We start from the raw sequence: 15,141 nt of genomic DNA, 5'->3' as shown, positions 1-15,141 counted from the left end.
CTAATTAAGTTAAAGAGTGAACATTTCAAATGTGATTAATGAAGTGCCATCAAAAAACACCTACAACTCTCACTAGAGGAACATACCCAATTGTGCACATCTAATGAGCAGGAGTTTTTTAAATGTTAAAACATAGCTCTTTAAATACCACTGTATGTTACATTAAGGATCTTGATAGCACGTAAGATGACCTAGTCTGCTCCCTAGAAATTGAAAATGGGCATTCTTCCTAATGTGGTAAATCTGCTTCAGACTTATCAAGGCTTGCTGTCTGATTTGGTATATGCTTCACAGGTCTGGCATGTCATGGAGCAAAACCTACTCTTAAGCTGAGCTGGTATGTAGATGACCTAAACAGCTGAACTGACTTGTCAAATATTGAAATCCTTCCACACTGGTTGGTAAACAGCAGAGGAACCACTCCCAGTTAAAAGACCAAGAGCATTCCCCTGAAAGAACAGTGAAACAGACCTCTTCATTCTAATAGACACTGATTTCAAAAAGGAGATAATGAAAATACTGGAGGAGTAAGAAAAGCTATCGACAGAAATGCAGAGTACTATAAAAGGGAACTAGAAACTATACAGAGGAACCACAAAAAATTAGAAAACTCATCCGCAGAGATGAAAGCTAAGGGCAATGAATAGCAGAATGAATGATGCAGAAGAATGAATAAGTGACCTGGAACATAGAATAATGGAAATCACCCAACAAGGACAGCAGACAGAAAGCCAAATGAAAAAAAATGAAAGCAATATAAGAGACCTATGGGATAATATAAACCATGCCAATCTACACATAATGGGGATTCCAGAAGGAGAAGAAAAAGGGGATCAAAAATGTATTTGAAAAAATTATGTCTGAAAAATTCCCAGTGGGGCTTCCCTGGTGGCGCAGTGGTTGAGAGTCCGCCTGCCGATGCAGGGGACACGGCTTCATGCCCTGGTCCGGGAATATCCCACATGCTGTGGAGTGGCTAGGCCTGTGAGCCATGGCCGCTGAGCCTGCGCTTCCAGAACCTGTGCTCCGCAGTGGGAGAGGCCACAATAGTGAGAGGCCCGAGTACCACACACACACAAAAAAATTCCCAAACCTAAAGAAGGAAACACATATCCAGGTACAGGAAGCACAGACGGTCCCAAGTAAGATAAACCAAAACAGACCTACACCAAGACATATTACAATAAAAACAGCAAAAGTTAAAGAGAGAATTCTAAAGGCAGCAAGAGGAAAACAAAGAGTTCATTACAAGGAAACCCCCATAAGGCTACCAGGTGATTTCTCTACAGAAATGCTGCAGGCCAGAAGGGAGTGGCAAGATACATTCAAAGTCCTGAAAGGGAAAAGTATACAACCTAGGATACTCTACCTAGCAAGATTATCATTTAGAATAGAAAGAGAGATAAAGAATTTCTCAGACTCACAAAAACTAAAATACTAAATCTATCCTAAAGGAAACATTGAAAGGTCTTCTCTAAATAGAAAAGAAGAATCTATAGGAAAGAAAAAAACATCACAATTGGAAAGTAAATTACTTAAATTTACTTTAAATTTAAAGCCAGGACACAGACTAAAGAAAAAAATCCAAAAATTTGTGTGAAAATGATGGTAACCACAATGAACAGCAGAAGGATGAACAAGATGTAAAACAGGACATCAAAATCATAAAATGTGGGGGAGGAGAGTAAAAAAGTGTAGATTCTTTTTCTTTCCTAGAATGAATGTGTTTCAGCCTATATAACTACCAGTCTAAGGCAAGTAGATATAGGAAGGGGTTAACATTCTTGAAAAATAGGGGACCCACAAATCAAAAACATACAGTAGATTCACAAAAACCAAAAAGAAGAGAACATAAGTATAATACCAAAGAAAACCATGAAACCACAAAAGGAAAAATAAGGGACAAAGAAGAAATATAAAATCAACAGGAAAACAAGGTTTAAAATAGCAATAAATACATATCTATCAGTAATTACCATAACTGTCAATGGACTAAATCCTCCAATCAAAAGACACAGAGTGGCAGACTGGGAAAAAAAAAAAAAAAAGAGCCTACAATATGCTGCCTACAAGAGACCCACTTTAGGGCAAAGGACACATAGAAATTGAAAGTGAGGGGATGGAAAAAGATATTTCATGCAAAAGGAAATGACAAGAAAGTGGGGTTGCAATACTCATATCAGATAAAATAGACTTTAAGACAAAAGCCATAAAGATAAAGAAGGATACTATATAATGAAAAAAGGATCAATACAAGAGGATTTTACATCAACATATATGCACCTAATATAGGAACACCCATGTACGTAAAACAAATACTAACAGAAATATAGGGAGAGGGACTTCCCTGATGGTGCAGTGGTTAAGAATCCACCTGCCAATGCAGGGGACATGGGTTTGAGCCCTGTTCCAGGAAGATCCCACATGCCGTGGAGCAACTAAGCCCATGCACCACAACTACTGAGCCTGCACTCTAGAACCTGAGAGCCATTACTACTGAGCCCATGCACCACAACTACGGAAGCCTGTGTGCCTAGAGCCCATGCTCCGCAACAAAGAGTAGCCCCTGTTCCTACTCGCTGCAACTAGAGAAAGCCCGTGTGCAGCAACGAAGACACAAAGCAGCTAATAAATAATAAATTTATAAAAAAGAAAAAGAAAGGCAGAAATTGAGAAGACTACAATAATAATAGGATATTTTAACACCCCGTTCACATCAATGGACAGATCTTCCAGATAGAGAATCAATAAGACAAGAGATACTAAATGATACAACAGAACAGTTAGACTTAATTGATATTTTCAGTACATTACATCCAAAAAAACCAGAATACACATTCTTTTCAAGTGCACATGGAACATTCTCTAGAACTGACCACATACTAGGGCATAAAACAAGCCTCAACAAATTTAAGAGTATAGAAATTATCTCAAGCATCTTTTCTGACCACAACGGCATGGAACTAGAAATTAACCACAGAAAAATAAATGAGAAAAAAATGATTACATGGAGACTAAACAACATGGTACTACAAATCCAATGGGTCAATGAGGAAATCAAAGAGGAGATTTAAAAATACCTTGAGACAAATGACAATGAAAACACAACCATACAAAATCTATGGAATGCAACAAAAGCAGTTCTTAGAAGTTCATAGCAATACAGGCTTTCCTCAAAAAACAAGAAAAATCTCAAACAACCTAACCTACCACAAAGAACTAGAAAAAGAAGAACAAACAAAACCTAAAGTCAGCAGAAAGAGTGAAACAATAAAGATCAGAGAGGAAATAAATAAGAGATATTTAAAAAATAGAAAAAATCAATAAAACTAAGAGCTGGTTCTCTGAAAGGATAAACAACATTGACAAACCTCTCACCAAGCTCTTCAAGGAGGAAGAGAGAACTTATTTCATTAAACAAAATAAGAAATGAAAAAGGAAACATAACAACTGACACCACAGAAATACAAAAAACCGTAAGGGAATATACTACGAACAATTATAAAAGAAAAGCCAAAACCCACATGGTCTTCTGAATAGATGTAGAAAAGGCATTTGACAAATTCAACATCCATTCATGATAAAAACTCTTACCAAAACGGGTATAGAGGGAAAATACCTCAAGATAATAAAAGCTCTTTATGACAAATCCACAGCCAATATAATACTCAACAGTGAAAAGCTGAAAGCATTCCTGCTAAAATCTGGAACAAGACAAGGATGCCCACTCTCACCTCTTCTATTCAACACTATTGGAAGTCCTAGCTGCAGCAATCAGATAAGAAAAAGAGATAAAAGATACCCAGATTAGGGCTTCCCTGGTGGCACAGTGGTTAAGAATCCGCCTGCCAATGCAGGGGACATGGGTTCGAGCCCTGGTCCGGGAAGATCCCACATGCTGCAAAGCAGCTAAGCTTGTGTGCCACAACTACTGAGCCTGCACTCTAGAGCCCGCCAGCCACGACTACTGAGCCTGTGTGCTACAAACACTGAAGCCTGCGCACCTAGAGCCTGTGCTCCACAAGAGAAGCCCCCACAATGAGAAGCCCGCGCATGACAACAAAGCCCCTGCTCGCCGCAACTAGAGAAAGCCAGCACACAGCAACAAAGACGCAGTGCAGCCAAAACTAAAAAAAAAAAAAAAAAAAAAAAAATCCAGATTGGTAGGGAAGAGGTAAAATTGTCATTATATGCAGATGATATGACACTACATATAGAAAACCCTAAACAGTCCACACATAAACTACTAGAACAGATAAACGAATTCGGCAAGGTAGCAAGATACAACATTAATGTACAGAAATCAGTTGCATTTCTTTACACCAACAATGAAATATGAGAAGGGAATGTAAAAAAAATCTTTTAAAATTGCAACTCAAAACATAAATTACTTTGGAATAAACCTCACCAAGCAGATGAAACTTATACACTGAGAACTATAAAACACTGATGAAGGAAACTGAGATGATTCAAAGAAATGGAAAGATATCCCATGCTTTTGGATTGGAAGAATTAATGTTGTTAAAATGGTCATACTACCCAAAGCAATCTACAGATTTAATGTGATCCCTATCAAATTACCCATGACATTTTTCACAGAACTAGAAAAAATAATCCTAAAATTCATGTGGAACCATAAAAGACCCAGAATTGCCAAAGCAATCCTGAAGAAAAAGAACAAAGTATAAGGCAAAACCCTCCCAGAGTTCAGACAATATTAGAAAGCTAGAGTAATCAAAACAGTGTGGTACTGGCAGTAAAACAGACATATGGATGAATGGAATGGAAGAGAGCCCAGAAATAAACCCACACACCTATGGTCAATTAATCTTTGTCAGAGGAGGCAAGAATATACAATGGGAAAAAGACGTTCTCTTCAACAAGTGGTGTTGGGAAATCTGGACAGCTGCATGTAAATCAATGAAGTTAGAACACACCCTCCCATCACACACAAAAATAAACTCAAAATGGCTTAAAAGACTTAAACATAAGACATGACACCATAAAACTCTTAGAAGATAACACAGGCAAAACAATCTCTGACATAAATTGTACCAATGTTTTCTTAGGTCAGTGTCCCATGGCAATAGAAATAAAAACAAAAATAAACAAATGGGATCTAATCAAACCTACAGGCTTTTACACAGCAAAGGAAACCATAAACAAAACGGAAAGACAACCTACAGGAAAGGAGAAAATATTTGCAAATGATGTGAGCAACAAGGGCTTGATTTCCAAATTATACACACAGCTCATACAACCCCAAAAAACAAACAATCCAACAGAAGAATGGGCAGAAGACCTAGACATTTCTCCAAAGAAGAAATACAGATGGCTAGTAGGCACATGAAAAGATGCTTAACATCGCTAATTATTAGAGAAATGCAAATCAAAACTACAATGAGGTACCACCTCACACCAGTCAGAATAGCCATCATTAAAATGTCTACAAAACAAATGCTGGAGAGGGTGTGGAGAAAAGGAACCTTCCTACACTGTTGGTGGGAAGGTAAGTTGGTGCAGCCACTATGGAGAACAGTACGGAGGTTCCTCAGAAAACTAAAAATAGAATTACCATATGATCCAGCAGTCCCACTACTGGGCATATATCTAGACAAAACTATTATTCAAAAAGATACATGCACCCCTATGTTCACAGCAGCAGTATTCACAATAGCCAAGACATGGAAACAACCTAAATGTCCATCGACAGATGAATGGATAAAGATGTGGTACATATATACGCTGAAATACTACTCAGCCATGAAAAAGAATGAAATAATGCCATTTGCAGCAACATGGATGCAAGCAGAGATTATCATACTAAGTAACTCAGAAAGAAAAAGACAGATACCATATGATATCACTTATATGTGAAATCTAAAATATGACACAAATGAACCTACCTATGAAACAGAAACAGAATCACAGACATAGAGAACAGACTGAGGGTTGCCAAGGGGGAGGAAGTTGGGGGAGGGATGAAGTGGGAGGTTGGGGTTAGCAGATCTAAGCTTTTATATATAGAATGGATAAACAACAAAGTCTTACTGTATAGCACAGAGAACTATATTCAATACCCTGTGATAAACCATAATGGAAAAGAAGATAAAAAAAGAATGTATATATGTATAACTCATCACTCTGCTGTACAGCAGTAATTAACACAACATTGTAAATCAATGTCAATAAAAAATGTCAATTTTTATGTCAATAAAAAGTAATAAATAAAATTTATAAAATATGGTGATGGTTTAAGAGAACAAAAACAAAAAAGTCTGGTATTTCTACCCTCAGTGAATTTTTTTCCCTTTCTAAGGTAAAAAACTGGAAGTCCTCAACCCTCAGCACCTACCTACCATGGCACCCGACCTAGAAACAATCAAAATTTAGTTAGTATATATTTGTTCAAATGTTTCCTTATACAGACATGTCTATGATTATCTATACATATTCATTTTCTTATAACATCACTTGTTAGATAATATTACATGATGTAAATATGTGATATCTTATTTACTATCCCCTTGCTTATTTTCAGTTATATGAATCTTACTTTCTCACTATGATGCTATAAAGGTCTCTATTATTTTCTTAAAATATATTCCTAAAAGTTTTTCTCTCCATTGAGACTAGGATCTCCCAAACTTACTTAACATCAGAAAACAGTTTACACTATTTTGACCCAGTCAGAATAGGACCTAATGAAAAAATAATTCAGGCTGGGAGTAAAGTGTTGACCGGTAGTCAAAGAAATATTAATAAAGGTTCTTCACATAGAAAGAAAATGGAAGGAAATGGAAATAAAAGGAAAATGGAAGCATCAAAATACAGGAAGAAACTAAGAGCCCCCAAACTAATTATAAACTCAATAAGGTAAGTCCCCCAAAATATTATATCTACTAATAATAGTGGACTTACCTTATTCAGAAAGTGGCAAGAATACTAATTATTTATAAGGAAGATTACAGAAAGAAGAAAGAAGATCATTACATAAGAAGCAATAGTACATATCCTAGAGTGGCCACTAAAAGAATAATAATTAAGATAACTAGGAAAAAACCTGATTTATCCAAAAGAAGGCAAAAAAGGAGAAATAAAGGAAGAAAGAACAGATGGGATAAGTAGAAAATAAATTGCAGCATGGTATACTTAAACACAAATATATTAATAATACATTAAATGAAAATGTACTAAACGCTTATTTAAAAAGACCAAGATTATCAGACTGGATTTTTTAAAACCAGCCAACCTTTTTTGGGGGGAGGCACAAGGGATCATGAGAGGCATAGGGGATTGGGAGGCACACTGGGCCGAGTGCCTGGCTGTGAGCACAGGGGAGAAAAAAAAAAAAAAAAGACTATACTGTTATAAGAGGCATACTTTAAATATAATCTTTAGAGCACCACAAGAGACTGTGATTCAGGAGGTCTGGGGTGGCATCCCAGAAAGAGCATTTGGGCTGATGGGCTTTGTCTGTTCTACACATCATATCCTCTGCCTTCTCCTTCTTCCATTACCAATTCAGTGGCAGGAAAAAAGAGGTTGCCTGCTGGCTCTTGCTGCCCTGGTCTCACAAATTCATTCCTTTGTTGATTCATATATTAATTTGGCAAATATTTACTGAATGACTACTACCTATTTTGTTCTAAGAGTTGGGGATACAAAGGTGAACAGAATACAGCCCCTCCCTTTGTGGAGTTAATATTCTAACAGGAGAAAGACACTAAACATAAGGTCATACACATATATACACTAATATGTATAAAATAGATAACTAATGACAACCTGCCGTATAGCACAGGGACCTCTACTCAGTGCTCTGTGGCTACCTAAATGGGAAGGAAATCCAAAAAAGAGGGGATATATGTATACGTATAGCTGATTCACTTCTCTGTATAGGAGAAACTAACACAACATTGTAAAGCAACTATACCCCAATTAAAAAAAAAAACAAAAACCATATGGTCATACAGTGTCATGTACTATTAAATACTATGACAAAAAACAAGGTAAGGTAACTGAAAGTTACAGGAGCGTTTGTGTAAGATAAAGTAAGATAAAGTAATGTAAGGCTTCCCTGGTGGCGCAGTGGTTAAGAATCCGCCTGCCAATGCAGGGGACACGGGATCAAGCCCTGGTTCAGGAAGATCCCATCCCACATGCCGTGGAGCAACTCAGCCCGTGTGCCACAACTACTCAGCCTGCGTTCTAGAGCCCACAAGCCACAACTACTTAGCCTGCACGCCACAACTACTGAAGCCCACGCACCTAGAGCCCGTGCTTCCAACAAGAGAAGCCACCACAATGAGAAGCCCGTGCACTGCAACGAAGAGTAGCCCCCACTCGCCACAACTAGAGAAAGCCCGCACGCAGCAATGAAGACCCAACACAGCCAAAAATAAATAAAAATAAATTTATTTTTTAAAAAAATAATGTAAAACTTAACAAAGAGGTGATTTTTGAACAAAAATCTGTCAATACATAAAGTGGGAGAGCCAGCCATGTCATCATCTAGGGGAGAATTACAGAAGAGGGAGGAGCAAACGCAAAGGTTCAGAAATAGAAGGTAGCTTGGAACATTTGAGGAACAGTAAGTTGACCAGTGTGACTGGAACAGAGAGCAGTAAAGACCTGTAGAAAATGAGGTCTGGGGTAGCCAGGAGCTGGATCATGTAGGACCTTAGAGGCCCAGGTAAGGAAACTGGATTTCATTCCAAGTAAAATGGGAAGTGAACAAAGTTTCTGGGCAAAGGAGTGAAATGATGTGTTCCATCACACTGAGCACACTGCTCCCTAGAGTCCTTCATTATTTTCTACCACCCTCTTTAAATCTCACCATCATCTGTGTTACTGACCCTCAATATAGAGTACAACTTCCTACATCTGACAGTCACTAACTAGTGATGTGTATACATCACTTTCCTTCCTTGGCTTTTTCCTCATTTGTAAAACAAGTGTCTTAGACAAGATCACCCGTAATTTTCTTCCTGGCTTTATCATTTTATGAACCTACATCTTTGCTAATACACTAGCTACTAGCCACATGTGGTTATTTAAATCTAAATCAATTAACATTTAAAAATTCAGTTCTTCAGTCACACTAGTACATACAAGTGCTCCACAGCCACATGTGGCTAGTTGCTACTGTATTGGGCAGTGCAAACATAGAGCACTTTTATTATCAATCATCACAGTGCTTCTCTAGGTGATTTCTGCTTCTGAGTCATCTTCTTAAGATGTAAGAAAATAAAAAGATGTAGTAGTTTGTATGGTTTTATTTTTTATGTTTAACCTACAAAATGTATTTAACCTCAAAGTATGAGGAAGAAAATTTTTTTCTAAATGAATACTCCAGCTCTTCTCCACTGATTTAAAATAACATCATTACGTTATTATGTAATAAACAAACTAGTAGACATTGAAATCCATGAAGACAGTATTTTTTTCACCACAGTATTGCCAGCAGTTAATATATAGTAAGTCTTTAATAACTATATGTTCAGTGAATGAATAAATATTTTCTATTCTTATTCATATTTGCATTTGTTTCTGGATATTATATGCTGATTTTTTCATTTATTTCTTCTGGCTCTCATTCTATACTATTTTTGTTATTTACTATTTACGATTTGTTATTACAGATGTATTTAGCCATTTTTTTATGTAGATTCAATACTCCCTACTATTCTCCTTTTTCAAAAAATTCCCTGCTATTTTTCCATATTAACTCCTCTAATCTTTACTGCATGATCTAGAATATTTTAGCTGTAACCAGCTACTAAGTCAGGATATCCCTAGAAAAGGACCTCATTACCCCCATGGAATCCTACTCTTCAGTGCCTGCAGAATGCCTGAAAAACACTCCTGCCCTAGCTGACCCACACTTTAATACTCAAGACACAACAAATCCCACTCCTCAAAATCACCTTGAGCAAGCAACCCTGTCATGTATCAATACTACAACTAAGACTTCCCCAAGTAGTCCCTGTCTACTTTTCAAACCCAGGTCTGTGGAAAAGCTCTAAACTGTTGGTCACATCTGAACACCCACCTTGACCTCAGTGAATCACTTCACTTCCCTACAGGGAAGACTTTCAGATTCCACCAAGGAGTGTATTTTTGCCTCTTGAGACCTCCCAACAGAACACCTAACCCGCAGGAAGTGCTAAACTGTTTCTTGAATGAAGATGAAAATTCTGGCTGAGAAAAAAAAGAGGCTCAGTGGGTTTGGGGGGACCTCCTTTTACTAGACTGGAGAACATGAGGACCAGGTCACTGAATGAATGGAATTTTAGAATGGGAAATTTCAGAAGAAAAGCAAAATGTTCATATAAAATCTGAAAAACAAGGCATTTCAGAGAAGAGAGTAGAAAAGCTTCCTTACCTCAGACATGGCTTTAAGAATTTAGGACAGCCCTTCTGTCCTCCACCTTCTGGCTTCTCTTTGGGAGAAGGGCAGTGTCCAGAGAAAACAGAGCTGGAGAGGGAGAAAGAAAACATGAAATGCTGGGCCTGCCCTCATCTCCCAGCATCACCAGCCTAGATACTCTCATTTCCTTCTCTGTGCAGTTCTCCCCAACCACAGAAGTAGATACGAGGTGTCACTGCATTGGTCATTCCTATCTAAATTTATAATTCTTTCACCTATGTGCTTTATTTTTTGAAGTATAGTTGATTTATAGTGTTATATTAGTTTCAGGTGTTCAACATAGTGATTCAATATTTTTATAGATTATACTCCACTTAAATCTCCCACGTGCTTTAGATCTCAATATGCAACATAAACTTTCTGTGCTTAAGATACCTCGTTTATATTTATAAGAAGTAACAGTATTTATGCTTCAGAATGGCACTGCCAAATAAGGATAATTTCCCCGTTCACACATGCAGGCTATTCATCAGTGAAATCATCCAGTGCCTCATGGTAATTAAGTAATTGAGCCCAACTGGAATCCAGGTCTGACCCGTTAGTCTTTCCACCAGATGATGACGTTGAAATGAAATGTGTCCCCACCCTTTCTACAAAGATGAGAGATAAAACTACAAAGTGAATGCCTCAGAGAAAGCATCTTTACACAGAGTAGGCATCAGAGGGATCATGTGGTCTGGAAGACACTGGACCAAAAAGAACATCCTGCTTCTGGTCCTGGCTTATAATAAAATGCACCTGAAAACCAATCTCTCAACTTTTCTAAGAAATTTCCTCAGAAGGGGCTGGGGGGAGGGATATGCAGAAACAGTCACTGCAACCCCTTAATCATTAATTATTTTCCACTAAACTTCACTGCCTTGGAGAGTAAAGAAATTATCTCAGAAGCAGCATAACTTAGTGGTAAGAACAACTAGGTTTGGGGATCAGAATGCTCAAACACCTGATCCACCACTTAACTGGCTCTGCAGCCTCTATTCCAAACCTCAATTTCCTCATCAACAGAGTAGTACCTACTCTCTATCAACGGTTGGGAGGGTCATAAGATGATCCACATCAAGCATTTAGCACAGTACCTGGTCATCCTTTGTGTGCAATAAATATCATTCAATCATTTATTTTCATAAGTAGCACACAGTAGGTCTCCCCGTCCTTTTTTCTCTTCGATTCCTCACTAAGAGAGGGACGGAAAGACCTTCTGTGCCAGAGAGGACTAAGGTCCAGCAGCTCAGTCTTCTGCTCTCCAGGCCCGAGGCTTTCTCCTCCTCTCCAGCTCTCTTCCCCTCTCCCACTCTCCTCTCCGTAAACCCCATCTCTTCCCCTTCATCTCAATCTCGGTCTTCCCGCTACAAGAGTCTCCCAAATCCTGGAGCACACTGGCCTCCCAAAGCATCCACACAGCCTCCCAGCCACCACACAAACCACACAATCCCTCATGCTGGCAGCTCCCCTGGCAGACTGTGGACATGCTCCCGAGCTGTAGCTTGCCCACCCCTCGCAGTGAGTCACACAGTCACTGACATGATGACACATGGTGCCATATACTGTCACACACTCCTAGGGTCACACAATCTCAAGCAGTCTCACGTGAACACACAGCTGCACGTTCACTGTTACAGAAACTGTCACACACATTCTCAAATTCTGTTCACACACCGTCGCACAGAGCCCCATACACAAGGTCACACACACAGTGACACTGTAACACACGGTCCCATACATGGTCACACTGTTCACACACAGTGACACGGTTTCCCTGTCACATTCTCAGACACTGTCACACATTCTCCCTCGGTCCCACACAGCCTCACACACTGTCACACGGTTTCACTCTGTTCAAACACGGTCACACACACCGGACCCAGGCTCCCACCGTCACAGGCCCCCTCACACGCCCGCTCCCGCCCGACAGGCCTGCCCAGGCGCGCGCACCCACCCCGGGCTCCTCACCGCCTTCTCCCCGAGAGTCGGCACTTCGCTCCGCACCGTTCGCGGAGGCTGGGAGCTGAGCGCTCTGCGGCCGGGGCGTGGACTCGATCTCGGGCCCGACGGGCGGACTCACAAAGGGGCCAAAGCGCTCGGGCAGGCTGTCGGCGCCAGCCGCAGTGGCTGCTGGGAAATGGAGTCCGGGGCCAGGCGCGGTGCGGCGCGGAGCATCCTGGGACTGCTCGCCGCGGGGGGCCGGGCAGACAGCTGCTTCCTGCCTCGTCCGTTCGCGTCGTCTCTGCCACGCTCCTTAACACCCCGACCTTGCGACCCAGAACTTGCACTCGCCCCGCCCTCTCAGGCCGTCCGACCCACCGCTCCCGCCACCGAATCCAGCCCGGACCTGGATTGGCCGGCTCGAACTGCGCAGGTGCAGCTTGCTCGCGTCGCGGAGGCGTCCAGGCTCGGTGCACGCGTCGGCCGCGAGTAGCGGACGCGGCTGTGTTGCGCATGCGCGGTGGTCGGGCCCGCGCCCGGGCGCAGCAGGTGGGGCTCCTGGCCCGGTGCTGGAAAAACGCAGCTGGCGAGGCTGGGTGTGAGGGCTGGGGCCCGCCGGAGGGGGGCACCCCGGGAGGATGCGGGCGTAGTTAAGAGATAAGGTGCTCTAGATTTCTTTCTTTGCTCTATTTTTCTGTTTCTTCTGTCCTCCCTATCCTTTCATTCGCCACTTATTGAGCGCCTACTGTGTGCCAAGCACTGTTGTAGATGCTGGGGACGCAACTGTGAACGTGCAAAAATCCCCACCCGTGGAGCTGACATTTTATTATGGGAGAAATTTAATAGGAAAAAAAAAGGTACTAATATATACTGGGAATTGATACGCGTTATAAAGAAAAGCAAAACAGAGTATAAACATCATTCTTTCAGTTCTTAGTTCTTTGTTACACCCTCTGGTTCATATTCAACCTATGTCTGAAAATACTTCATAAACTTCTATCTCTAGTCCTAACCCACATTCATGCCTCACCTCTTTAGAAATTTTTTTATAAGACGCAGAGCTTCAGTGTAACTTGTCTCACCAAAGTAACCAATGACAAAAAGCAAATAAGCTGGTAATTTTTATATTGAGGAAATGTAAAAATGCAAATGTTATATTCACAAAGTTATTGAAACACTGTACATAGTAATAAAATGTTGAATATAAACAATATGGCTAAAAATAGAGAAGTAAATAAATAACTACATCTGTTTGAAACTATACAACATAAAAATAATCGTGTGATGATGAAGCAACCTGTAGAAATATTTCTTAAGTTTTGTTCTGAGGAGGAACAGAGCTGTTACAATTACACTAAGATTGCAAAATTGGAAAACTGTTCCTGTGTATAAAAAAGTAAAAGGAGGGGCTTCCCCGGTGGCGCAGTGGTTGAGAGTCCACATGCTGTTGCAGGGGACACGGGTTCGTGCCCTGGTCCGGGAAGATCCCACATGCCGCGGAGCGGCTGGGTCCGTGAGCCATGGCCGCTGAGCCTGCGCGTCCAGAGTCTGTGCATCCAGAGTCTGTGCTCCGCAACGGGAGAGGCCACAGCAGTGAGAGGCCCGCGTACCGCAAAAAAAAAAAAAAAAAAAAAAAAGACATATCAGTAGACGTCCAGGTTTTTGCAGCCTTTTCCACATTTCACAAATGTATGAAGAAATTGGGCATATTTAGCCTGAAGAAGATAGGTGATAACATTTTTCGTTTCCAACCATTACCTTTTAAGCTCTTTCTGTTGACAGAACCCTCTACAAAGCTTGTATCAAAATCTACTGTGACTTGCATAAAAAACACATTTATCATTTTCAAGTCAATAATCAGCAAACAGATGTCTGCCTAGCATATCTAAATTTAATGTAATAATCTAAGTACATAATCTTGAGTATTAGAGATAGAATATGGAATCCGAGACAGAAGGAACCATTTATTTTTCCCTCACTGTCACAATGAAGATACATTTATTTTTTCATGGGTTAGTACTGGAGCAAATTTAAGTCTGTACTTTAAGGTTTGTAAGAGGTGTGAGGTCAAAGTTCTCTCTTTTTTCTTATGTGGCTATGGATGTCTAATGGCTCCAGCGTTGTTTGTTGAAAATGCTGTTCTTCCTCCATTAAATTGCTTTTGCAGCTTTATCAAAAATTCAGTTCTGGGCTTCCCTGGTGGCGCAGTGGTTGAGAGTCCGCCTGCCGATGCAGGGGACACGGGTTCGTGCCCCGGTCCGGGAAGATCCCACATGCTGTGGAGCGGCTGCGCCCGTGAGCCATGGCCGCTGAGCCTGCACGTCCGGAGCCTGTTGCTCCGCAACGGGAGAGGCCACAACAGTGAGAGGCCCGCGTACCGCAAAAAAAAAAAATAAAAATTCAGTTCTGACAAGGACTTGTATCCAGAATATGTAAAGAATACTTAACAAGTAACTAATAAAAATACATTAACACAATTTAAAAATGGGCAAAGGATTTGAATAGACATTTCTCCAAAGAAGATAAACAAAAGGTCCAAAAGCACATAAAAAGATGCTCAGCATCATCAGTCCTTGGGGAAATGCAAATCAAAACCAAAATGACTTACCACTTCACACCTATTAAGATGGCTGGAATCAAAAAGTCAGATAACAAGTGCTGGTGAGGATGTGGAGAAACTGAACCCCTCATACATTGTTAATGGGAATTTAAAATGAAGCAGCTGCCTTGGAAAAACATTCCAGAAGTTCCTTAAAAAGATAAAGATATAGAGTTACTATATGAAC

The 15,141-nt window shown here is 40.4% G+C and overlaps 1 protein-coding gene across 2 annotated transcripts in view; it reads right to left on the bottom strand.

The window, feature by feature from the left end:
- ZNF583 (zinc finger protein 583) overlaps positions 1 to 12,746 on the bottom strand; it is a 40,357-nt gene extending 27,611 nt beyond the window's left edge. Inside the window, exons 1-2 of one of the 2 annotated variants that reach the window (XM_022584967.3) lie at positions 12,383 to 12,746; positions 10,388 to 10,480 (exon numbers count right to left, since the gene is read on the bottom strand). In XM_022584967.3, the coding sequence (XP_022440675.2) occupies positions 10,388 to 10,396 (9 nt within the window). In that variant the 5' untranslated portion in view covers positions 10,397 to 10,480; positions 12,383 to 12,746. The other variant, XM_030761173.2, reaches the window with a different exon arrangement.
- Positions 12,747 to 15,141: the final 2,395 nt, after the last annotated feature.

The sequence above is a fragment of the Delphinapterus leucas genome, chromosome 20 (genome assembly GCF_059928025.1).
Source record: "Delphinapterus leucas isolate spDelLeu-1000000601 "Yukka" chromosome 20, BTC_Dleu_Yukka2, whole genome shotgun sequence".
NCBI lineage: Eukaryota > Metazoa > Chordata > Mammalia > Artiodactyla > Monodontidae > Delphinapterus > Delphinapterus leucas.
The sequence above is the reverse complement of the archived record's forward strand: the minus strand, read 5'-3'. Positions and strand labels throughout refer to the sequence as shown.